Source organism: Oryctolagus cuniculus, chromosome 16 (genome assembly GCF_051225735.1).
Source record: "Oryctolagus cuniculus isolate XC-2025 breed Fujian yellow rabbit chromosome 16, ASM5122573v1, whole genome shotgun sequence".
Lineage (NCBI taxonomy): Eukaryota > Metazoa > Chordata > Mammalia > Lagomorpha > Leporidae > Oryctolagus > Oryctolagus cuniculus.
In genome coordinates this window covers 90,006,876-90,031,449 of record NC_142882.1, presented here as the reverse complement: position 1 = coordinate 90,031,449, position 24,574 = coordinate 90,006,876, and the positions used below count along the sequence as shown (strand labels likewise).

General features: G+C 61.6%; 1 protein-coding gene across 1 annotated transcript in view; it reads left to right on the top strand.

Moving 5' to 3' along the window:
- Positions 1–24,574, top strand: part of PKD1L1 (polycystin 1 like 1, transient receptor potential channel interacting) — a 99,078-nt gene that overhangs the window by 36,010 nt on the left and 38,494 nt on the right. The window contains exons 21-36 of the mRNA XM_089315630.1: positions 192–404; positions 1,657–1,902; positions 3,244–3,354; positions 3,467–3,624; positions 4,698–4,798; positions 8,133–8,325; positions 11,305–11,388; positions 12,027–12,234; positions 14,788–14,894; positions 15,030–15,246; positions 17,316–17,489; positions 18,467–18,586; positions 20,620–20,746; positions 22,586–22,721; positions 23,476–23,560; positions 24,103–24,267. Of these exons, the coding sequence (XP_089171756.1) occupies positions 192–404; positions 1,657–1,902; positions 3,244–3,354; positions 3,467–3,624; positions 4,698–4,798; positions 8,133–8,325; positions 11,305–11,388; positions 12,027–12,234; positions 14,788–14,894; positions 15,030–15,246; positions 17,316–17,489; positions 18,467–18,586; positions 20,620–20,746; positions 22,586–22,721; positions 23,476–23,560; positions 24,103–24,267 (2,445 nt within the window). The remainder of the gene's footprint in view (positions 1–191; positions 405–1,656; positions 1,903–3,243; positions 3,355–3,466; positions 3,625–4,697; positions 4,799–8,132; positions 8,326–11,304; positions 11,389–12,026; positions 12,235–14,787; positions 14,895–15,029; positions 15,247–17,315; positions 17,490–18,466; positions 18,587–20,619; positions 20,747–22,585; positions 22,722–23,475; positions 23,561–24,102; positions 24,268–24,574) is intronic.

Here is a 24,574-nt window from a genome sequence, read left to right as displayed (position 1 = left end):
TCTTTCCTGAGTCCCTTCTGGGCCGGGAAGCCACCATCAGCAGGCAGTGTCACTCGGGCAGTCAGCCGAGAGCCAGCTGAGCCCGCAGCCGCGCTTGCATGCGTCCTCTGGACGCCAAGTGCAGTCGTTTCCATTCCTGACAACAATGAAGGCGCAGAGCACCTGCCACGCACGCCCGCTGTGTCCCACAGGTGAGCTCTGCCAGCACCCTGCTCCTGCTCAGGTTCGCCCGGGTGCTCCTCACTCAAGGCCGCCTCCGCGGGGGGCTCGTGCTTGGCCTGGGCCTGAGGCTGGAGCTCATCCGAATGCTGTCCAGGGTCTGGGAAGGCTCCGGGCAAGAAGAAGCGCTGGCCAGGACCCCCGTCTGGGAGGACAGCCTGGAGGTGGTCTCAGCCTTGCTGCTGGTGAGCCTGGGCCCCCCCAGGAGGAGGGCATGGGGGGGTCTCAGCCTTGCGGCTGGTGAGCCTGGGGGCCCTCGGGAGGAGGGCATGGGGGGGGGGTCTCAGCCTTGCTGCTGGTGAGCCTGGGGGCCCTCGGGAGGAGGGCATGGGGGGTCTCAGCCTTGCGGCTGGTGAGTCTGGGGGCCCCGTCTGGGAGAAGGGTGGGGGTGGTCTCAGCCTTGCTGCTGGTGAGCCTGGGGGCCCTCGGGAGGAGGGCATGGGGGGTGGTCTCAGCCTTGCTGCTGGTGAGTCTGGGGGCCCTGTCTGGGAGGAGGGCATGGGGGGGTCTCAGCCTTGCTGCTGGTGAGTCGGTCGTGCAGTCCACAGCACGGATGTCCCCGCTGCCCCACGGGCATGGACCCAGGCCGGATCTCTTCTCAGAACCCAGAGACGGTTGGCTCCTCAAGTGCAGCCTGTGGTTCTGGGTGGAGGTTTCATATCTGGAGATTTCGTTGTGAACTTAAGTGTCTCCCGGCAATATCGCGACGTGCCTGAGGTGTGGGTGGGTTTCCATCTGGGACACGCCTGGCTCCGAGCCGTGACTCCTCAGAACAGCTCTGTGCTTTGGGGAGTGATGTGAAGTGACAGCGGGATCCACGCAGGTGTTGTTTAAAGGTGGTCCTGCTGCCGGCCCGTGGCTGGAGAGGATGCCGGGACATGCCCTGTGTACTTCTGCGGCTGTCTCAGGGACGGGGTGGGGAGGGGAGACGGCAGCGGGCTTTTGTCCCTGTCCTCCCAGGAGTCGCCCTCCCGCCCACCCAGGCCTGCTGCCTCGCTTACCTGGTAGCCGCTGCACAGCGTGGGGGTGAGAACGTGGCCACCTTCTCCACCGGAGGGGCGTTCGGAGGCGCTGGCTACACACCTGCCCCGGACCAAGCTCAGGCTCCGTCTTCCGTGTTTCAAAACTAACCACGGCGGCGTTAAAACCTCCTTTTGATGGACTAAGAGTCACAAGAAACATAGCAGTTGTTCAAACAAGAAAGAAAACATCACAGAAAGATGTGGCGGAACAAGAGACGCCCATCTGAGTTTTCCTGTTTGTTATTTGCACTGCACCCATTTGAGTTTTACTGTTTGTAATTTGTATCCTTGTATCAAAGTCTTCCCGGCCGATCGGTCTCGCTGGAGACGGCTGTGGTCTCCCACGTCTCCCTGCTCTGAGTGCAGCCCGTTTGCTTGTTCACATCACAGACACGGGGTCCCCACTCTGTTCCAGGGCTGCCTCTCTCTGCACCACGAGCGGGAGCTCCGCGTGAGCGCTGGGCCCGTGGAGTTCCTGGCCCTGCTCCATAGCGGCCCGCAGCAGTCTGTCCAGAGCCTGGGCCCTGTCCAGGTGCACCTGCCTGGCGACCTGGCCGGGCACAGCCGGGCTGGCGAGGAAACGCAGAGCCCGTGCTACATTAGCCAGCTTGTGCTGTTCAGGAAGAACCCGCACCCGCGGGCAGGACGCGCTGCCGGGCAGGTACAGCACGGGCGCTTCCCATGGCCTCTTCAAGTTCCCATGATGGGCTCTGCTGGGGAAGAGGTGGGCAGGTGTGCTCCTGCGGGTCAGTTTCAAGGAGGAGCCGCCCAGGACGCGTTGCCATCTCCACTGCTCTTAGATCAGTTTCTCCGGGAGAATCTTACAGCATGAGGCGTCCCTGGCACCTGGGGAACTGCACCCATCCGTCGTCTCCTGTGGGATGTTACACCCACCATGGGGGAGGGGGTTGGGCGTGTGGGACCGTGACGGTGCCTCGCGCAGAGGAGTTCAGCCTGAGTGACAGTGCCGAGGGCCCCCAGAACTCTCCTGCCACACTGCGGGAGACACGTCTGGGATGAACCAGCAGTGAGGTCCCTGGTCCCCGGGGGCCAGGCAGCGTCGTGCTGGGGCTGTCAGGGAAGACTGTCCCAGCCGCTGGGCAATTCTGGAGCTCCGTGGGCTCGGGAGGGCAGAGGGAGCGCCGAGGGAGCGCCCCAGCCCTTCAGCCCCGCCTCCCACGCCCGGCTCGGTGGGCAACAGACGCCCGCAGAGTTAGAAACGTGCTCCTCTCGCAAGGCATTTGCTTTTCTTTTTAAGGAGATAGAAGTGAAATCAGTGCATGAAAACAGTTGCAGCTAATGAGAAAGAAACTGGAATTAAAATGGTGTTTTCAGTCACAGAGGTGTGCAGACGGAGTGAGTGTGCCAGGCGTCTGTGGCTGGGACCTCTCTGAGACCCGGCCAGCAGTTACGCTCGGAACGAAGCAAAGCGTCGCTGAAGGAAGTTTCTTGTTTTGTTAATTGACGGACAGGAAGCTCACGGTCCACAGCATCACTTATTATAACCCCAGTGGAAATACGCTTATAAATGTCCAACATAAGGGTATGCTTCACTGGCCATTTAAATGAACTATAATTCATTTAGAGCCGATTGAAATTACGTCAGAGAGTTTTACTGACTTGGGAAGATTTTAGGCAAAAGTTCCGAAGGCTGAGTTGTGTGCCTGGTATACCCTCAGAGTGTGGGGGAAGCCTGGGAGGCGAGCCCCTGCCCTGGGCTGTCCGGGGAGGGGACTGTGAGTTCCCTGCGCTCCTGCACGCCGTTCTCTGCCTTCCCCATCTCTGCAGTGAGCAGGGATTTCATGTCATAGGAGCTTTCCAAGGAAGAAGCTAAAAACACGTTCAAAACTTTAAAAAGTGTTCCCTGCTGGAGCTGCGCCCTGGCCGCCGGCGCCCGTGTGCAGAGCTGTCATGGCAGCAGCAGGGCCACACGGCGGGCTCCTGGCTCTCTCCCGGGGTCAGGTGCCGGCTGGCGTTTGCCTGACGTGGGCTTTCCCCCAAGGTCGGCAGAGCTGTGGGCCTCACCCTGCACACCTGCTCTGGCACAAGACCCATCCGCCGCCACCGGCTGGCGAGCCCCATGACCGTGGAGTTTGGGGAGGACGATGGCCCGGTGAGGAGCGCCTGCCACTGTCCCTGCTCCGGGAGGGCCGCGCGGGCAGGATGGTCACACGGCGGCTTTTCCAGGGGCGGATCTTACGTGCCTGTTTCCCTCTTGATCGCAGGGCAGCCGGAGAAGTAAGACGGCGTTCGCTTTGCTTCGGGACAGAGTGAATTTGCACCCGTTTGCAGGGCTTTCTGAAGACGCCCAGGAATCTCTGCAGATACACATCGAGTTCTCCACGCCTGCTTCCCGCGCCTTTCCTGTCCTCCTGCTCGTGAGGTGGGCACGGGGCGGCCGCCGGGGGGCGCGGTCGGAGCTGTGTGGTCCTTTAGGAAGCTGTCATTCCAAAGCCATGGCGAGGCCCCGTCTGCAGAGATGACCCGTGCAGGCTGCTGTGCGGGGACAGCTGCTTTTGCATGGTTCGAGGTTCAGTCCCTGCCAGTCGATTTCGCCAGGGCGCGAAGCATCCGCAGTGTTACTGAGATACCGTGCGTGACCGCATTTAGGGGTCGCAGTCTCCCTCCCGACGTGGATCTGGGCCGCAAGTCTCTTATTTTTTTACCTGTGAAAGGAGAAAAATCTTCTTTTATCTTCTAAAAGGAGACAATGAGCTCAGTCCTCTACGATGATGAATTCCTTCTCTTTCCTGGTGATCGTGAATCCTGGTCTATGACCAAGCCACACGCAATGGCCGGAGAAATGACCAGGAGAAGTCACGTGCCGAATGGGAGCCGTGGGTCCGTGGGGCTTGCCGGGGTCTTCCCGCAGAGGTGTGGCCCTGGTCGTCCTCCCCACAAGCTCTCCCCTGCTCCTGCTGGGTCGGGCGGGCCGCAGCCGGAGACGGGTGCCGTGGGCAGGGCTGTCCCCATGCAGGTGCTGCCCGCACTGCGGCTCCTCTCTTGTTCCACCAAATGACCAAACCTCAGACGCCTGGCAGAGTCTTCTGCTTTAGTTCAGGTTTCAGTCGTGCACAGAGGTTCTGGGACGTCTACCTCTGTGGACCGTGAGCTTCCTGTCCGTCAGTGGCAGCCGTGGGCTGCCAGCAGGGCGCGGGGGGCCGAGCTGCAGAGGCGGCCGTGCCCTCGGCCCCCCGCGCCGCGCCGTCCGCTTCTCCCCAGCACACTGCTGCTTGTGCCCCTGCCTGCTTCCCCTGACATTTAGAGGATTCCTCGGTGAGCGAGGACCGCGGTGCTGGGGGAGCGTTTCTGTGCAGGGACAGTGGGACCGTGGACTAGGCCTGTTGGCCGGAGCCTTAGTCCCAGGCCATCTGCTTGCTGGGAGGGCGTGTGGAGCACCTGTGAAGGCTAACGTCCTCTGGAGAGAGAGACAGCCGGCTCCTCGTTGTCTCCTAGGTTCTCCGAGAGACCCACGCCCTCGTCTTTCCTCGTGAAGCAGACCTTCCTCTGGGAGGGGCAAACCGTGCAGATTTACACGCCTGCTGCTGCGTGGAAAGGTCAGTGGGGGCACATCCGTACTCTCCAGCCCGTGTGTGATGAAAGCCCCACTGTCATGTGTGTGCACTGTCACGTGTGTGCACGGTCATGTGGGGGGCACGCCCATGCTCTCCAGCCCCGTGTGTGGTGAAAGCCTCACTGTCATGTGTGTGCACGGTCATGTGTGTGCACGGTCATGTGGGGGGGCACGCCCATGCTCTCCAGCCCCGTGTGTGGTGAAAGCCTCACTGTCGTGTGTGTGCACTGTCATGCGTGTGCACGGTCATGTGGGGGGGCACGCCCGTGCTCTCCAGCCCCGTGTGTGGTGAAAGCCTCACTGTCATGTGTGTGCACGGTCATGTGTGTGTGTGTGTGGTGGGGGCACGCCTGTGCTCTCCAGTCCCTGTGTGATGAAAGCCCCACTGTCATGTGTGTGCACGGTCACGTGTGTGCACGGTCATGTGTGTGTGCGTGTGTGTTGGGCGCACGCCCGTGCTCTCCAGCCCCGTGTGTGATGAAAGCCCCACTGTCACATGTGTGCTGTCACGTGTGTATGCTGTCACGTGTGTGTGCACGGCAGTGTTTTCTTCACGCACGACCACAGCCACACGTGAGCTCCCTGCCTTGTTCATTTTCCAGCACACGCACTGTTTCCCCGATTCCTTCCCCGCACTGGCGTTTTCTTACTTGGGACATGAACTCAGAAGTCACCTGTGCGTGTGATCTGTCTACACGGCCTTTCTCCCCTGCCACTCGCTCCTCCTCTGCACACTGGCGTACACAGCCGGGCTGGCACGGGGGCCCTGTGTGTGTGTTGTGCCGTGTTCACTGGAAGGAGGCACATTCACGACCCATTCTTGGCCCAGGCGTTGCAGGGCAGACAGGACATGCGTGTGCCGTGTCGGCAGGTTTTCAGGCTCCCCTCCAGCCATGTGGGGAAGTGCCTGTCTCCCTACAGCTTGGCAACAGCTGTGTGCCCACGCGAGTGAGTGACTTTTCAGTCATATGACTAAGAAATGGCGATTTTAATATCCATTTTATATTAAGTTGAATATTCTTTGTATCTTTAGAGGTCATTCTCCACTTATTTTTTTTTTAGATATTTTAAAATTTATTTGACAGGTAGGGTTACAAACAGTGAGAGAGAGAGAGAGAGAGAGAGAGGGAGAGAGAAAGGTCTTCCTTCCGTTGGTTCACTCTCTAGTGGCCGCAACAGCCAGAGCTGCACCAATTCGAAGCCAGGAGCCAGGAGCCAGGTGTCTCTTCCTGGTCTCCCATGTGGGTGCAGGGCCCAAGCACTTGGGCCATCTTCTATCCCAGGCCACAGCAGAGAGCTGATCCACTTTCTTTTTAAAGACTTACTTATTTATTCTGTTTTGAAAAGCAGAATTGGAGAGAGACCTTCTATCTGCTGGTTCACTCCCCAAATGGCTGCAATGGCCAGGGATGGGCCAGGCCGAAGCCAGGACTCAGGAGTTGTAGCCAGGTCTCCCACATGAGTGCAGGGACCCAGGGATTCGGGCCATGCTCCTCTGCCTCTCCCAGGTGCACGAGCAGGGAGCCGGACTGGAAGTGGAGCAGCCAGGACTCAAACTGGTGCCCACGTGGGCTGCTGATGTCCTATGTGGCAGCTAACTCACTACGCCACAGTGCCAGGCCCTCCACTTTTTTTTTCTGCCAACTGCCTATGCATACCAGTTTTTCTGTTGGGTTTTTGCCTTGATTTTTTTCAAGAGCTCTTTATATATTAGGGCACCCTGCCCTTTTGTATACTATCAGTTGCAAGCATCTTCTTATAACTCATCATTTATTTTGTCTTTTAAAAAATTTGATTCATGGCCGGCTCCGCAGCTCAATAGGCTAATCCTCCACCTGCAGCACCGGCCCCCGGGTTCTAGTCCTGGTCGGGGCGCCGGATTCTTTCCCGGTTGCCCTTCTTCCAGGCCAGCTCTCTGCTGTGGCCCGGGAAGGCAGTGGAGGATGGCCCAAGTGCTTGGGCCCTGCACCCCATGGGAGACCAGGAGAAGCACCTGGCTCCTGCCTTCGGATCAGCGCGGTGCACCAGCCGCAGTGTACCAGCCGTGGCGGCCATTGGAGGGTGAACCAACGGCAAAGGAAGACCTTTCTCTCTGTCTCTCTCTCTCACTATCCACTCTTCCTATCCAAAAAAAAATTGATTATTTTATTTGAAAGACAGAGCACTGCTAGCCACTGTTTCTCTCCCCCAGATGTTCACAGGGCTGGTGATGGGCCGGCCCCAGCCAGAACCTGAGAACGCAGTCTGGGTTCCCGAATGCATTAAAGGGACCCCACCACTTGGGCAACCCTCTGCTCCTCCCAGGTGCGCGCTGGCAGGAAGCTAGAATCAGAAGCAGAGCTGGTGGTTGAATCCAGTGGGGCGTGGGCATCCTAACCATCAGGCCGTGGTTTTTAGGGGCTGGCGTTGTGGTGTAGCGGGTAAAGCCACCACCCACAACGTCAGCATCCCACATGCGCACCAGTTTGAGTCCTGGCTGCCCTGCTTGGGGCTTGGGTGCTGTTACCCACGTGGCAGACCCGAGTGGAGCTCCTGGCTGCTGGCTTCGGCCTGGCTCAGCCCTGGTCATTGCAGCCATCTGGGGAGTGAACCAGTGGATGGAAGACCAACACCCCCCCCTCCAGCCGCCCAACTCTGACTTTCAAATAAATACGTAAATAGTTTTTAAATAGTTTTTTTAAGTAGTAAAGTCTACCAGCCTTTCCTCGTATGACCTTGCGCTTTGAGCCATGCTTGGAGCCTCGCCTCACCTGCAGGTTGCCCAGGTTCTGCCAGTACCCGCGTAGCTTGTGTTTCCGTCACATTTAGGTCTCTGGCCGGTTGCTGCTTACAGACGTGACACCGCGAGAAATGGGCCCCGCCCACAGTGTTGCAGCTGACTGATCTGCAGCGGGCCCAGCGCCACGTACTGACGAATCTTAAATCAGTGGCACACTAAGCGCTTTTGCTTGTAAACATAAAAATTATCCAGAAGTGACAGGCTCAGGCTGCTGGGCCACTGCACTGTCCTGCCCAGGACGGTGCGGATGGGGCCCTGCTGGTGTCGGGCAGGCTGCCTGCTGGGTGGGCAGGCGGGGTGGGTGCGTGGAAAGCATGGGGTGGGGGGTGCCGGATTCTGCCTGCTGGAGAACTTGAACCGTCACCAGCAGGGGGCACTGCCCTCCCGCCCAGCACCCTGCCATTCCTCAATGAAACACAAGTCTATTGATTCCACATTGACGTGGCCCGAGTCCCTGGCCCCGTCCCACCGCCTGTCCCTGTGGTGGGACTGGGTCTCCTGCAGACTCCAGCGTGTGCCTGTTTTCCTCTCTCTGCAGCGTCCAAGGTGGGCTACTTGTCCTTGTTGGACGCTGACTACAACAGAAGATCCCCAAACAAGTATTTAGCTGAGCTGGTGAACTACACGGTCCGTTTCCAGTGGCTGCGGTGCCTCTTGTGGGATAAGGGAGAGTGGAAATCCGGAAGTTTCTCCCCACAACCGGGAACGTCTCCAGAAAAAGTTAGCTGCAGGTACGGGCGCTCTGTCGAGAGAGGAGCCAGCGATTTCCCAGCTGCCTGTGTTTCCCAGGTCCTGCAGCCCCCGTGACAAGTGGGAGCGATCCCAGGGGGACAGCCCCTGCGCCAGGAGCCCGCCGTGGTTCTCCGGCCACGTGGTGGACATCAGAGGCGAGGATGCCCTGAGCTGAGTGGACAAGAGCCGCCCTCTCGGGGACTGCGGGTCTCAGCCGCCTGTCCGGCTCTGGCTGGGCGCCCCTGGAGCGGCCTTCTGCTGGGATACGGGACGCTCAGGTCCTCTCCTGCGCACCGTGAAGCCAGCATCGGTTTTCTGTTACTTGTTTGGAGTGACAGTAGCAACCCCACTGCAGGCGTGGTGCCTGCAAAGGCCGATCTGCTGGGGCCTTCAGGAAGCAGGGCCGTTGACGACAGTCCCAGCGTTTACGTACAAGGCACAGGCAGGAATTATCCCTCTCTATTCTTTGTGATAGGAAAAATGTAATGGTACGAAAATTATATCCTTAATTTGTGAATCGTAGGACTCAGTGCTAGTAATGTTGACAACTTAAAATAATTTCACTATCAAAAAACTGTCTAAAAAAGTCAAAAAGAGGAGAAATCTGGCCAGAGCCATGGCTCACTTGGTTAATCCTCCACCTGTGGCGCCGGCACACCAGGTTCTAGTCCCGGTCGGGGTGCCGGATTCTGTCCCGGTTGCCCCTCTTCCAGGCCAGCTCTCTGCTGTGGCCCAGGAGTGCAGTGGAGGATGGCCCAAGTGCTTGGGCCCTGCACCCCATGGGAGACCAGGAGAAGCACCTGGCTCCTGCCATCGGATCAGCGCGGTGCTGGCCGTAGCAGCCATTAGGGGAGTGAACCAATGGAAGGAAGACCTTTCTCTCTGTCTCTCTCTCTCTCTCTGTCTAACTCTATCTGTCAAATAATAAAAAAGAAAAAAATTTTAAAAAAGAGGAGAACTCTAACAATTGCGTGAGAAACGCAGTTCGGGTCTCTGTGCCCATGTCCCCGCGGGAGCACGGACAGGTCTCTGTGCCCACGTCCCCGTGGGAGCACGGACGAGTCTCTGTGCCCATGTCCCCCCGGGAGCACGGCCGGGTCTCTGTGCCCATGTCCCCGCGGGAGCACGGCCGGGTCTCTGTGCCCATGTCCCCGCGGGAGCACGGCCGGGTCTCTGTGCCCATGTCCCCGCGGGAGCACGGACGGGTCTCTGTGCCCATGTCCCCGCGGGAGCACGGACGGGTCTCTGTGCCCATGTCCCCGTGGGAGCACGGACGGGTCTCTGTGCCCGTGTCCCCGCGGGAGCACGGACGGGTCTCTGTGCCCGTGTCCCCGCGGGAGCACGGACGGGTCTCTGTGCCCATGTCCCCGCGGGAGCACGGCCGGGTCTCTGTGCCCACGTCCCCGCGGGAGCACGGCCGGGTCTCTGTGCCCGTGTCCCCGCGGGAGCACGGACGGGTCTCTGTGCCCACGTCCCCGCGGGAGCACGGCCGGGTCTCTGTGCCCACGTCCCCGCGGGAGCACGGACGGGTCTCTGTGCCCACGTCCCCGCGGGAGCACGGACGGGTCTCTGTGCCCACGTCCCCGCGGGAGCACGGACGGGTCTCTGTGCCCATGTCCCCGCGGGAGCACGGACGGGTCTCTGTGCCCATGTCCCCGCGGGAGCACGGACGGGTCTCTGTGCCCGTGTCCCCGCGGGAGCACGGACGGGTCTCTGTGCCCGTGTCCCCGCGGGAGCACGGACGGGTCTCTGTGCCCGTGTCCCCGCGGGAGCACGGACGGGTCTCTGTGCCCATGTCCCCGCGGGAGCACGGCCGGGTCTCTGTGCCCACGTCCCCGCGGGAGCACGGCCGGGTCTCTGTGCCCGTGTCCCCGCGGGAGCACGGACGGGTCTCTGTGCCCATGTCCCCGCGGGAGCACGGCCGGGTCTCTGTGCCCACGTCCCCGCGGGAGCACGGACGGGTCTCTGTGCCCATGTCCCCGCGGGAGCACGGACGGGTCTCTGTGCCCACGTCCCCGCGGGAGCACGGACCAGCCACTGCGGCTGTTGAGATGCAGAAGCAGTCGCTTTCTTGGAGCAGCAGGTGAGCTGTGGGCAGGGTGTGTCGTGGCTGCCTGCTCAGAGGCGGGCGTGCCCGGATCCTCGCACCGGCGTTCGGGCAGCCCGTTGCTCCCCTCACACCGCACCTGCCACGCTTCCACGGCCTCATTCATTTCCAGGCCTGCATGTGAGCTCACTGGTAACGGCCCGATATTCTGCTTCCGCACTAAATCATCCACTACTGTGTTACCACTCACTGTCATGAGCCAGCGCTACAAAGTGAGTGACACGTGGGCCCGGGTGTGTGGCCTAGTGGTTAGGGCGCCCCCATCCCATGTTGGAGCACCGGGCTCTGGCTCCTGACTGTAGCTCGCTGCCAGTGCAGACCCTGCGGAACAGCAGTGACGCCTGCGGTCACTGGGCTCCTTCTACCCTCGGGGAGACCTGGCTGGAGCTCCTGGCTCTGACCTGGCTGGTGCTGGCCATTTCAGGCCTTGGAAGAGCGAGCGTGCAGAGGGGAACACTCTCTGCATCAGATAAAGGCTTTTGAAACTGAATGACACGTGGGAACAACCCACGAGATGATGAGGGAGAGACGGTTTCCAGCAGGGGTCGTGGTGGACGTTGGCAATGCCAGGCTCCGGCTCTCGGCCAGCGTCTGCAAAGCCTGGCAGTGGTCGAGCTCAGCCCGCAGCTGGCTGGGCTTGACCCCGGGGTCTGCGGCTGCAGCTGCCCAGGCGCCTCGCTCGGGGCTGTGTCCCCAGCACGGAGACCTGAAGGTGGCTGGGCCTCAGGAGAGCCACAGGCGGAGGCGTGTGACGCGGGATTCAGATGCGCCGGAGCCGGGCCTGAGTCCCCGAGCACCGTGGCTGGCCTTGGTCTCCTTTTAGCTGCGCGAGCCGCATCCGTGCCTGTCCTAATCCACGCTTCTCTCCCAGCTACGACCGCCTCGCGCTCTTCTCGGTCCTGAGACGGGAGCTGAACACCAGCCTGGAAGTGAGCCACGTTTCCGAGTTACGGAGGTCAGCTCGTGTTCGAATCCAGACCTCACTCCGCTGTTCCTCTGCCCACTCGGGCTGCCCACGCGTGATTCGGGGGTGTTTGGAAGCCGGCACTCCCTTTCCTGCTGCGTGGAAATGGTTGGCTTTACATGGTTTAGATGCCACGTCCAAAGCCCTCTAAACATCCTCTGCAAGAAGTTTCCGACAAGGAAGTGGGCGTGCTGCTCGGTTACGCTGCCTGGGGCTCGGCGTGAACGTGGTCACTTGGCATCGGGGGCTGAAACCAAGGGTGACAACACCGCGTGGCTCGCCCGTGCTGGCTTCTGCCCTGGCCACAGCCTCCGCGCCTGCCTCCCTCTGCCTGTCTCAGAAGTGCCCCATGTTGGATAATAAACATAAAATCCTCCCTACTTTTCTGGCCACGGTTTTGCATGGAACGGCCATATGGGAAGTGGGGTCCGTGCCCTTGCGTGGGCGGGGCTCCCCTGTCTCGCCATCAGTGTCGCAGTCACGCAGGAGCTGAGTGTCGGGGTGTCGAGTGTGAGACGTGTCCCTCTCTGACTGTCCGCGTGCCCGGAAACCACAGGAGCCCCCAGGGCAGCCTCTGGACGTCCGCCTCCCTGAGCCGTTCCCTCCATTTCTCTCCTCTCTCCTTGCAGTCGCCCACGGAACCTGATCCCCAGCGCTTGTGTGGTGGTGTTCACGGTCCTTTACGGGCTTTTGGCTGCTAAAAGCCGTGGCGTGGACCATCGTGAGAAGGAGAAAACGGGTTCCATTTTCCTGCAAGAAGAGGTCCCACCCGGCCACCAGCTGTATGCAGTCGTGGTGGACACTGGCTTCCGGGCCCCGGCGAGGTTTTCCTCGAAGGTACAGGAAGCTCCGGGGGACACCTGCGGCGGGAGGGGTGAAGATGGGGCAGCAGCCTGTCCGTCACCTGACACCTGTCCCAGCCGCCCATCCTGGTCCTGGGCTGAGGTGGCCTGCACATCTGTAAGAGGGGACAGCAGAGCCCCTCGCCTCCTGCCAGCCCCAGTCCCTTCCCCTCTCCCTGAGAAGCTGCCTAGGAGCTGTGTCCTGTCCCCAAGTGGCCCTCGAGTCTTTAAGAATGGAGCTGTGCCTCCCAGCTTCAGTGAGGCCATTGCCCACCCCAAGGAGAGCAGGAGGAGGGGCTGGGAGCTTGGGGCGGAGCTGGCGGAGGAAGAGGCAGTGTCCAGCACAGGTGGGCTGGGAGGTGTGCAGAGGCGAGAACGGGTGAGAACGGGCCCATGCCGGGAGCAGCCACGCACCTGCCTGACCCACCCAGAGCCTCTCTGGCAAAGGCAGGTTCCCTCTGCACCTGCAGCTCACTCCCCTCGTCTCCGAGGGGGCTGCGGCTGTTGTGTGGGACCCCAGCACCGGGGAAGAGAAGAGGGGTGTGGGCGTGGAGGTGAGGGTGCCACAGGGTGGTGGAGATAGCCGGGGGCCCCACGCACCTGAAGGCGTGTGTGGACTTCTCCGACTGTGAGCTCTGTTTGCAGCCAGCCCTGCGCACCCTCCCCCGGCCGTTATTCCCTGAACAGTGCCGTGTGACACCTGTGTCCACAGCAGTGACGTGGCGTCAGGCATCAGACGTGATCCCCAGATGGTGGAAGTACACTGGAAGGCATACTGGACTTACATGCACATACTGTGGCTTTTTGTATAGGGGCTGAGTGTCCTGGGGTTTCAGTACCCACAGGGGTCCTGGAGCCAGTCCCCAACAGAGACCAAGCCTGGGACATGTCTATACCAAACATGCATTTGTGAACTCCATAAAGTTCGTGGAAAATGGAATTAAAAAATAAGTTTATTTTAGTGCAAACATTGTTGAAACCTGTGCAGTTTTTTCATGAAGCTCATTATCCATGAACTTCTTGAAGACCCTTGGCACACTCACGTACAAGTCCACATGGGGGGGGTGTCGTCAGCCCCACACGGCTGCACCTGCCCCAGCACCCTTGGCACACTCACGTACAAGTCCACATGGCGGGGGTGTCGTCAGCCCCACACGGGTGCACCTGCCCCAGCACCCTTGGCACACTCACGTACAAGTCCACATGGGAGGGGTGTCGTCAGCCCCACACGGGAGCACCTGCCCCAGCACACCTGCTGGCTAGTGGCGAAACTTCAGAGGCTTTCTCAGGGCCATCTGCGTTTATGGTCATCCTGGAAATCCCCGTGAAGATAACGCAAGAAGTAAAACAAGAACCTGAGGTTTTCACGGGGAGAAAAAGGTGATTATTTGCACACGATGTGGCTACATAGAAAAAGCGAAATAATCTTCAGCGGAGTAACCAAGCGTTTGAGAAACTTACTGGATCTGCGATGTGAAAAGCGTTATGATCTCATCTGCTCCAAACGGAGCTCGTTCTGCAGCACAGGAAACGGAAAGCAGGTCCTCCTCCTCACCGTCTCACAACGGCCGGTGCCGAGAGGCAAGTCAGCAAACACACAGAGCACCATGGAGACCCCGCGCCCGGCGGGCACCACGGCTCGAAATAAAGAACCACGTTGACTCACGGATGGGAACGCAGATTTTCCTTTGCTGTTTCTCCCAAGTGAACCCATGACATTAGTAAGAATAGCAAGAATTAAGTTCTGTTAATGTACCCATTTTACAGGTGGGACACTGAGACATGAGTTAGTTCAATTCCGTGAAATTCAAACATGATTCCGGGAGGGTGTTTTATGGAACTTGGAAACTGGAAAGCTCGTGTGGAAGGGAGCACAAGGATCCAGGAGCGTCAGGGGTCGTGCTGCCAGCTCTAAGGAGGAGCGTAGGGCGGGGGCTCCTGGGCAGAGCCGCGGGCTTGTTCTGACGCTCCAGCGGGAAGTGACCTTGCCTTAGGAGTCAGAGATGGGCTGTGGACTTGTGGGATAGATGAGAAGCCAGACGGCCCCGCCTCCCCCACCTTACACGCCAGGGAGGAAGGGTCACGTCACGCCCAAGAACTAAAGCCCAGAAAAGCGGAACTGAGACCCAACAAAGACGCACACGCACAGGAAGGCCTGCAGCCCCGGGAATGTTTCTCTTCTAAATGAAAGACTGACAGACCGGGAGTGTCTGTTAACAGAGACCCCGGGGAGGGGAGGAGCCCCGCCGGCCGGGAGGTGCAGCTGCAGACGTGGGTGCCCCCGCCCACCCCGTGTCTCCTCCCCCCCCCCCCCCGCAGCTGTGGGAGGAGGCGGCCAGCCACTGTGTCCTCCTGCCCTTGTGCCTGGCCCCCTGAAGGTCTCTCTGGGGAAGCCAGGCCTGGGGGGAGTTGTGCAGGCTGAGATGGGGGCCCTCGGCCCCACGTGTGACCGCCCCATGGCCTGAAAGGTGGCTGTGGGGTCCCCGGGGAGACCCCTGCCCCTGCGTTCCTGTGCCGCCCTGAGCTGTCCCCGTGTCTCTGTCTGCAGGTGTACATTGTTCTGTGTGGAGAGAACGGACTTTCAGAGACCAGAGAGCTACACTGCCCGCGGAGGCCCCTGTTTGAGAGGAATTCCAGACACACCTTTGTCCTGAGGTACCCCGTCCCGCCCTCCACTGGGGAGGGGCCAAGCAGGACTGGGGCGGCTGAACCACAACCTCCCTCCGACCCCCACCCCCCAAAAGAAAAACCAGCGATGAGGCTGATGAGGTGCTGTTGGTGTCTCCCCAGCGCTCCTGCCCAGCTGGGCGCGCTCCGCATGATCCACCTGTGGCACGACGGCCGGGGGCCTTCCCCGAGCTGGTTTGTCAGTCACGTGATGGTGAAGGAGCTATGCTCCGGACGGGCCTGGTTCTTCCCCGCCCAGTGCTGGCTGGCTGCGAGCCGTCGTGGCGGCCGCGTGGACCGGGAGCTCACCTGCCTGCGCCGGGGGCCCGGCTTCTGGAAGGTAGGCCCAGGCGCCCTCCCACGCACAGCGGGTGCCGGCCCTGCATCTCTGCCTGCAGTCCCTGCCCTTCCCTGAAGTCTCCTCCCAGCTGAGTCCCCGGGCACCCTCGTCCTAAGCCGCGCCTCCCCAGGACGGCCCTGCCAGCGTGGGTTGTTCAGTGCTGTGAGAATCCCTTCTCCCCTTCCGCTAACTGTGACGTTTCAGTATCATGGTTGCTGGGGGCCTGCTGTGTCCAGGAGTTCCTGTGCCCCGTTTATGTCCTGACCAACCTGGGCAACCGTCTCTGAACACGGAGGTGCCAGGGCCTTCATGGCCGGAGACGGTGGAACATGACGAAACCTCCCACCGCCTCACAGACCAGCTCGGGAACTTTTCTCTGCAGACTTGTCCATGGATTTGACAGAAAGAGTTACAGAGAGAGAGAGAGAGAGAGAGAGAGAGATCTTCCATCCACTGCTGTACTCCCAGGTGGCCACAGCAGCCAGGGCTAGGCCAGGCCGAAACCAGGAGCTTTATCCGGGTCTCCCGTGTGGGTGCACTTGGACCCTCTCCTGCTGCCTCCCCAGGTGCATTAGCAGGGAGCTGGATTGCAAGTGCGGTGGCTGGGACACACGCAGGCGACCTTGTGGGATGGCCCCGGCGGAGAAAGTTTGGATTTTTGCATGAGCATAGTTTACCCAGTAGCAATAACAGTGTGCACTTAACATTTCAGAGAAAACCTCATGGGTGTCCTGGAGAGCGGTGGCAGGCCACGTCAGGCCACGTAACAGCTGCTGAGTGCCCGCTGCTGGACAGCCCCGTTGCCTTGGGTTCCTTCTCTGGCACGTGTTGCCGCAGCACGCTGTGCCTTTTGTGCACACTATGTGTTTCTGGGGCTGATTCCTGGACTGGGTCTCAGCAGCACGAGCGCTGTGAAGGCTGACGTCTCCTGACTTGTCCCTGGGGCGTCCCGTCCACCGGGCCTTCCTCCCAGCCCAGCCATTGCCGCCTGCCCTGGGGGGAGGGCCTGGCTCACGACCCAGGTGTGTTCAGGCTGACGTTGCTGAGGTAGTAAGTTGGAAACCAGAGCTTGCTGTCAGTCGTGACGCGTGGAGCCCCCACCTCCAGGAACCGCAGGTTGGATGCAGCTGGTGGACCAGGCAGAGTTAGCACATCCCCTGTTGCTAAGGGATCCCCTGTTGCTAAGGGATCCCCTGTTGCTAAGGACCAGCAATGGCTCACCCTTCCGCTGTCTCGTAGGAGAACTCTGCACGTGTGAGAAACCGGCACGTGCTACGTTAGCCCCAGGAGTCTCCACACCTGGGGCCCTGGCTCGCCTGTGGGTCCATGCCTCACCAGGGTCCTAGAGAAAGGGAGGGCTGTGGGCTGGCGTGAGGCAGGGAGCCAGAGGGTGGGGCAGGGGCAGCTCGTGCCCACGCCCAGGAGGTGCCCACAGAAGGTGGAGCTGGGCCAGAGTCCAGGGTGGAGAGGGTGGGGCTGGAGCGAGGGGCTCTGTGGGGCATCCACCTGCACCCAGTGTCCATGCAGCGTCCAGCAAAGGACCCGGGGTAGATGAGCCATGGGATGAGCCGTGGGACGAGCCGTGGGACGAGCCGTGGGACGAGCCGTGGGACGAGCCGTGGGACGAGCCGTGGGATGAGCCGTGGGACGAGCCGTGGGACGAGCCGTGGGACGAGCCGTGGGATGAGCCGTGGGACGAGCCGTGGGATGAGCCGTGGGATGAGTCGTGGGACGAGCCGTGGGATGAGCCGTGGGACGAGCCGTGGGATGAGCCGTGGGACGAGTCATGGGATGAGTCGTGGGATGAGCCGTGGGATGAGCCGTGGGACGAGCCGTGGGACGAGCCGTGGGATGAGCCGTGGGACGAGTCATGGGATGAGTCGTGGGATGAGCCGTGGGATGAGCCGTGGGACGAGCCGTGGGATGAGCCGTGGGACGAGCCGTGGGACGAGCCGTGGGATGAGTCGTGGCTCTGCCGCTCTCTCTGGAAGGCAGTGGCTGCCGGGGACCTGGCCCTGCTCACCTGCACGCGCGGCATCAGGCTGTGTCCTCTGCACTCTCTGTGGCAGCTTTTCCACGCCAAGTCCACGGAGTACCTGGAGGATTTCCACGTGTGGCTCTCGGTGTACAGCCGGCCCTCTGGCAGCGGCTTCCTGCACACGCCGCGGCTGGCCGTCTCCTTCTGCCTGCTGTGCGTCTATGCCTGCCTCGCTGCCCTGGTCACCACCGGAGCCCACTCACAGGTCGGGGAGCCGCCTCCTGCCTCAGGCCGGCGCCGGGGTCCCTCTTGACTAAGGAATTAGCAGAACTCACATCCTCAGGATTGATTCCCCGGGGGAGCAGGCTGTGTGCCTCGAGGGCCCCAGGGGACCCTGGCGGAGATGGTGGTGGCAGGCGTGTTCAGGGGACCCTGGCGGAGATGGTGGTGGCAGGCGTGTGCATGGTGTCACACAGCAGTTTCTCCAGAGGTGCTGGACACCAGGGGTTTCGTAAAAGGATGCACCCCAGTTCTTCTATTTTATTTTATTTATTTATTTGGAAAAGTGGCCACCTGGAGGCACACAAGCTCCCAGATTTGGTTCTGACTGCTGCAGTGGCTTCCTGGGGGTGCACTGTGGTCACGTGGGGCTCTGACCACCCGCTGCCTGGCAGCTCCCCGGGGAGGTGGGTGCACTGTGGTCACGTGGGGCTCTGACCGCCCACTGCCGGGCAGCTCCCCGGGGAGGGGGGTGCACTGTGGTCACGTGGGGCTCTGACCGCCCGCTGCCGGGCAGCTCCCCGGGGAGGGGGGTGCACTGTGGTCACGTGGGGCTCTGACCGCCCGCTGCCGGGCAGCTCCCCGGGGAGGGGGGTGCACTGTGGTCACGTGGGGCTCTGACCGCCCGCTGCTGGGCAGCTCCCCGGGGAGGTGGGTGCACTGTGGTCACGTGGGGCTCTGACCACCCACTGCCGGGCAGCTCCCCGGGGAGGTGGGTACCTCCCCGTCAGCTGTGGCCCTGACTGAACCTGCTGTGTGCCCGGTGCAGAGTGGGTGCTCAGTCCCAGGATTTCCTAGCAGCAAGCCACTGGCTCCTGGGAGTTTTCATGCCCGGGACAGAGGGGCTGGGATGCGTGGGGAGACCATGCACTCACCCACCTGGGGCGCCTTTGACATTAGAAATGCCCACCCTGGGGCTGGCTCGTGTGGGCCGCCTGATGCCGCGGCTCTGGGTCCTCACAGCTGTTCCCGGCTGCCGGCCCCACTGACCTCACTCTCCGCACCTCCGGGCTGGGTCTCCTGTGCAGCCTGCTGGGCTCCCCTGCGGCACAGCTCCTGTCTCTGCTCTTCAGGCTGAGCGAGGTACAGCACCTGTGCGGGTGGTCCTGTCCCCCGGGGGCCCCTCCCCACTAGGAAGCATCATAGCTACCTGTTCCCCACTGCAGGAAGCCACGAGGCCTCCCCAGGCTGGACCAGGCAGCCCCCAGAGAGGTGTGCAGGCAAGGGCGCCCCAGGGTAAGTGCACACTGGAGAGAGGGAGCTCCGTCCCCGGCTGCTGAGCTGATCAGAAGCCAGGCCAGGTGCCATGTCTGGGGCTTAAGTCAGCTTTGTCCCTGTCCATTTCCCTTGCCCCGTTTGAGCCTTGTAAACCCTCATTAGACTCTGTCTTTGTCAGACGGTTAAACCTTTGCTCTGGTTCCTATTGTTTTTTATTACTTTTGTATTTTTTAAATTTTTAAAAAAAGATTCATTTATTTGAAAGTCAGTGTTACAGAGAGAAAGGGAGAGACTGAGAGGTCTTCCACCAGCTGGTTTACTCCCCAGATGGCTGCAACCAGGGCTGAGCCAGGCCAGAGCCAGGAGCCAGCAGCTTCGTCCAGTCTCTCACGTGGGTGCAGGAGCCCCGACACTTGGGCCGTCTTCCCCTGCTTTCCCAGGTGCATTAGCAGGGAGCTGGATCAGAAGTGGAGCAGCCGGGACTCTCACTGGCACCCATGTGAGATGCCAGTGCTGCAGGGGGCAGCTTTATCTGCTACACCACAGCACTGGCCCCGAGTTTATTACTTTTTTTTTTTAAAGATTCATTTATTTATTTGAAAGTCAGAATTACACAGAGAGAGGAGAGGCAGAGAGAGAGAGAGAGGTCTTCCATCTGCTGGTTCACTCCCCAATTGGCCGCAACGGCTGGAGCTGTGCCGATCCAAAGCCAGGAGCCAGGAGCTTCTTCCAGGTCTCCCACATGGGTGCAGGGGCCCAAGGACTTGGGCTATCTTCTACTGCCTTCCCAGGCCACAGCAGAGAGATGGATTAGAAGTGGAGCAGCCGGGACTAGAACCAGCGCCCATATGGGATGCCGGTGCTTCAGGCCAGGGCGTTAACCCTCTGCGCCACAGTGCCAGCCCCCCAAGTTTATTACTTTTTAAGAAAATTTCACCTCTCTGGTTGATCGATGCTCTTTTTTGCTTCTCCGAGAGACATCTTTCTCACCTGTGTTTCCCCAGGGCGGCCCCGGGTGGGTGTGGGGTGTCCGAGGCCTCGCGGGCCCAGCACTGTCACCGAGCCCTGCCTGGCCCGTGCTGACCTCAGTTAGGCCCCTCGCAGTGCAGGCTGCCTGGCTCGGCGCCCCACGTCTGACTCGGCTGTTTTCAAACTCAGGCCCTAATTCCTGTAGAAAGACGCTGGATGCCCCAGAGCCAGACCAGGCAAGTGGATAACGCGTGGCGGGTGATTCTGACAAGTGCTGACCGCTGCGGCTCTCTGGTGCTCTCCTGGCTGTGGTCTGCCTGTGGGAGGAAGCGAAGACCTTGCGACCCCACTGTGGGCCTGGCCATCTCCCAGGACACAGGCAGGGGGAGGGGCGGTGGGGAAATCCTGGTCAAGCTCGCGGGAGGCGTCCTGGGTCTGCTCAGCCAGCGCCGCTGCCTCTCGTGAGGAGCAGTGGTGGGAGGGCTGCCCCCAGGCTGGGCCCACTCCAGGGCTCACACCGGCCCGGGGCGAGCGAGGGCCATGTCTGCGGTTGCAGGCCAAATGCCCTGTCCGTTCTGCCGTGGGGTCCGTGTGGCTGGATCCTTTAGGGCTTTCCAGCCTCCTGCACCTGCCAGTGCCCCACATCTCCTCTTCCTGGGCACGGAGCTCTCGGTGCCCTGCTCAGAGCGCAGGACGGCCCTGTCCCAACGCCACGCTGGAGCCTCAGCAGGACCCAGTCGCCCTGACTGCTGTCCACTGCCCCCAACCCCTGGGGCTGCTGGGTCCCTCCCTCAGAGCTCACTGCAGCTGAGCTTGGCCACGTCCCCACCCACGCCACCCGGTCCCCTCCACAAGCTGCAGGTGGCACTACTGTTGAGGGTGCAGCTGTCCATGGAGACACTGACCTTGGCCTGACCTTGTCATTCCAGCATCCTGCCTCAGCCGCTCTCTCCGGGCGTCACCAGGCCTGGAGGAAGGCAGCAAGCAGCCAGAGCACAGCCTGTCCACGCCAGGGGTCAGGGACCTGGGGAGCCTCCCGGAGCGAGCCTGTCCTGGGTGAGAAGAGCCACTGCTGCCCTGCCCATCCTCCAGGTGATGTCACTGTGGCTCTCGGGGCACAGCCCCTGCCTGCCCGCCCAGCACGGCCTGCGGCTGTGGGCAGAGCCCTGGCCAGTGGAGCCACAGCCCCTGCCTGCCTGCCCAGCGTGATCTGCGGCCGCGGGCAGAGCCCTGGCTGGTGGAGCCGCAGCCCCTTCCTGCCCGCCCAGAGTGGCCTGCAGCTGTGGGCAGAGCCCTGGCCAGTGTGGAGCCACAGCCCCTTCCTGCCCACCCAGAGTGGCCTGCGGCTATGAGCAGAGCCCTGGCCAGTGGAGCCACAGCCCCTTCCTACCCACCCAGTGTGATCTGCGGCTGCGGGCAGAGCCCTGGCCAATGGAGCCACAGTCCCTGCCTGCCCGCCCAGCGTGATCTGCGGCCCTGGCCGGTGGAGCCGCAGTTGGGCCAAACGTCCTCGAGTCTCATTTGAAGCCAGGCCTGGCCCCTGTGAAGCAAGGCGTCCAGCCAGGCTACAAGTCCTGGTGCACTCCGGCTTATTCTTTTTTTCTTTTTAAGATTTATTTATTTGAAAGTTAAAGGGAGAGGCACAGAGAGAGGTCTTCCATCCACTGGTTCATTCCTCAGCTGGTCGCAGCGGCCAGGGCTGGGCCAGGCCAGAACCAGGAGCCAGGAGCTTCCTCCAGGTTTCCCACATGGGTAGCAGGCGCTCACACACTTGGGCCGTCGTCTGCTGCTTTCCCAGGCCATCAGCAAGGAGCTGGATAGAAGTAGGGCAACAGGGACTTGAACCGGCGCTCACACGGGATGCCGGCACTGAGGCGGGGCCCTGCCCGCTACGCCGCAGCACCGGCGCCTCTCTGGCCTGTTGTTAGCACAGCTTTGATGGGACTGCGAGTGTCCCTGAGGGCCTCCGGTTCCTTTCTGTGTTCTGCACGACAGCTCGGGTTGTGTGGAAGCTGAGCAGAGGGCTGGAAGGGCAGGGCTCCTTCCAGGGAGGCCCAGGAGGCAGCAAGTCCTCGCCACCCCTGTCCAAAGTGGGGTGTGTGGTGCCGGGCCTGGGGTGGGGGTGCATGGCTGCAGGGTCCCACAGCTGCCTTCTCGCAGCTCCGGTCCACACGGGTCCTGGAGCAGGCGTCAGGCACCGGTCGCTGCTGCTCTGTGGGCCGAGCTCAGCAGGTCCATGCACGCAGCTGACAGAGGCTGTGCCTGGGCCCACGCTGCACCCGGGGGTGGGGGAGTCGTTTCTGGGAATGGACACGGGACGTGCTGTCTGGGGAGCCCAGAGGTGCAGGGCGTGCGCTGACAGACGCCAGGCTCCTGGGGGGTTGGGGTAGTGTGGCTCAGCAGGACCCTGCCGTGTCTAACCAGGGCAGGGTGTTCCTTGCTCTGTACTGGCCCAGTTCCAGGGTCTGCTCACAGGGACCTCAGGGGGCTTACCTCTTACCCCCCCTGCCCAGGCACGGCCACTCCAGCTGAGTGCCAGGCTTGGAGAGACTTGGCATCGAGAGGGAACCAGGAGCCCTGTGGCCCATGGGGACCTGATGCAGCCCGGGCAGACGCTGCTGCTGCAGGCGTGAGGTGGAAGCTGGTCCCTCCCCCTCTACATTGGCGGGAGCAGGGTCCCCAGGGACCTGCAGGCAGAGACCTGTGTGTCCCGCCCCGTGCTCCACTCGGGCCCTCGGCTGCTGGTCTGAGCCCCACCTGCCAGGCCCTCCTTGGTCAGAGTCAGACATGCGCCTCTCAGAAGCCCCCCAGGTCACAGGGGTCACGTGGGGGCCCCATCTGTGGCCGGAGCGTGTGGGCCTGCTCACCGTGCCCTCTCCGCCTACCCTTCCCTAGCTCCCGGCCGTGGTCCCGGAGAACTCCTGCTCCCAAGGCCCAGGGCCCTTCTGCTTTGGTCAGGCCGGGCAGCGTGGGCCGTCTGCGGGACGACTTCCCTGGCCTGTGCTCTGGGCACGGCGTTCCTCGGCTACAGGTGAGCCGTGGGCCCGTTTGGCGGGAAGGCTGGCATCTGTGAGGCGATCCCCAGGGAGTACAGACACACGTGGCTGTGGCGGCTTTCTCCTCCCTCCCCGCTGACCACCCGGGGTGGGGTTCAACCACAGCTCTCTTGGCCCTTCCAGCTCTGCGGCCGTGGCCGGCTCAAGATACAGCCCCAGGTGTTAAAGGAGAAGCCACAGGCCCTTACGAGGGAAGGAGAGAGCTTGGCCACCGAGCTCCCGGAGGGCAGGCCCGGGGCCAGGTGTGCTGGCCAGAGCACCCAGCTGCAGTACGGGGTGAGGGTGTGGGCATCACAGCCCTGCATGCGCTGCCTTGGCTCTGGCCCCCTGCAGCTTGGCTGCTCCAGCAGAGCCTGGGGTCACAGCTGTGGCTTTGTAGCCCGCGGGAAAACCTGCGGAGCCGGGGCCCTGTCTTCCCAGCTCTCCCTTCCCCCAGCTGTGCAGTCACTCTGTGCGAATGAGCAAGGGGCTCCCTACTGCTCTGTGCTGGGTGTAGGGAGGGGCAGGGGCAGTGCACCTGCACGGGCTCCACCCATCAGCGTGGCTGCGGCTGCGCCTGCGGCTGCCTCTCCTCCCCTTCACCTCTCTGGCTCTGGGCCATCCTGTGTTGGGCTTTCCTTTCTGTTCCCCGGGGGCAGCTCCAAGGACGTCCAAGTCCTCTGGCCAGGGGAAGAGCCCCCGCTCGCCTGTCACCACGCCCACGCCGGGGCTGACTGCTGTCTCTGCCAGGTTCGAGCCGGCGCAGTGTGTGTGGTGGCTGCACCTGCTGCTTCTCTCCGTGGTCTGCTGTGTCTTCATCACCCAGCCCCTCATGGTGAGAAGCAGCCCCTGTCACCGGGGGACCTGGGAGAGGAGGGGACACGGCGGCTGCTCGTTGGTGACATGCTTTGCTTTGGAGCCTGATGTGAGATGTGGCCTGGCCCATCCGTCCTCATGGCGCTGCCCGGGGGAATGAACCGCTGCTCCCGCCACGATCTGGGGGCTCGGAGCCTCAGGGACCACTCCAGGGCATGTCACGAGGTTTGTGGAAGACAACACAACAAGACACACAACACCCCAAAACCCGTGCACATGAGAGGCCTTCAAAAAGTCTCTGAAAAACATGCATGGATTTAGAAATTGTTTAGTCTCAAACTTAAATCCTTTAACTCCATTTCTCCACGAACTTTTTGAAGTACGCCTGTGAGGCTCGGGCAGGGCCGTATCTGAGAGCAGGTGGCTGGGATCAGGAGATAGGAGATCCTTGTGTCTGTCTAGAACTGGAGGCAGACCTAGCAGGGGGTAGGTACCAGGGAGACAGCTCTGCGTGGACCCAGCACAGACGCACACCGCCCACTGCTGTGTCCTTCCTTCCAGATCTGCGTGGTGGCGTTGGGCTTTGCTTGGAAAAGAAGAGACGACAGCCACTTCTTTGCTGAGTCATTAAATGAAGCGACCAGGGACCTAGACGTGGGGCTGGAGGGCCGTTCCAGGACCCATGGCTGCCCCTGCAGCCCTGGCTGTGTGGGGGCCGTGGCAGAGGTGAGGAGGCCGTGCCTGCAGGCTGAGCCGAGCTGCAGGCTCCTGTCACGCCTTCGGTCCAAAGGGGCAGCGGTAGCACCCTCGGGAGCCCTGGACGCACCATGATGTCTCCCACCTCTGCACACACGTGTGTGGCACTCGCATTTACTCTAATCCCAGCACAGGTCCTGAAGAAAAATGAATGTTTTAGGACACTGAAGCCAACGAGAAAGAGTTCTTGGCCGTGATTTTGGCCGCTTGCTTTCGGTGGACCCTTCCTCCCCACCCCTCCCCCCCGCCGCCACATTCAGCTCTGCGAGGTGTGTGT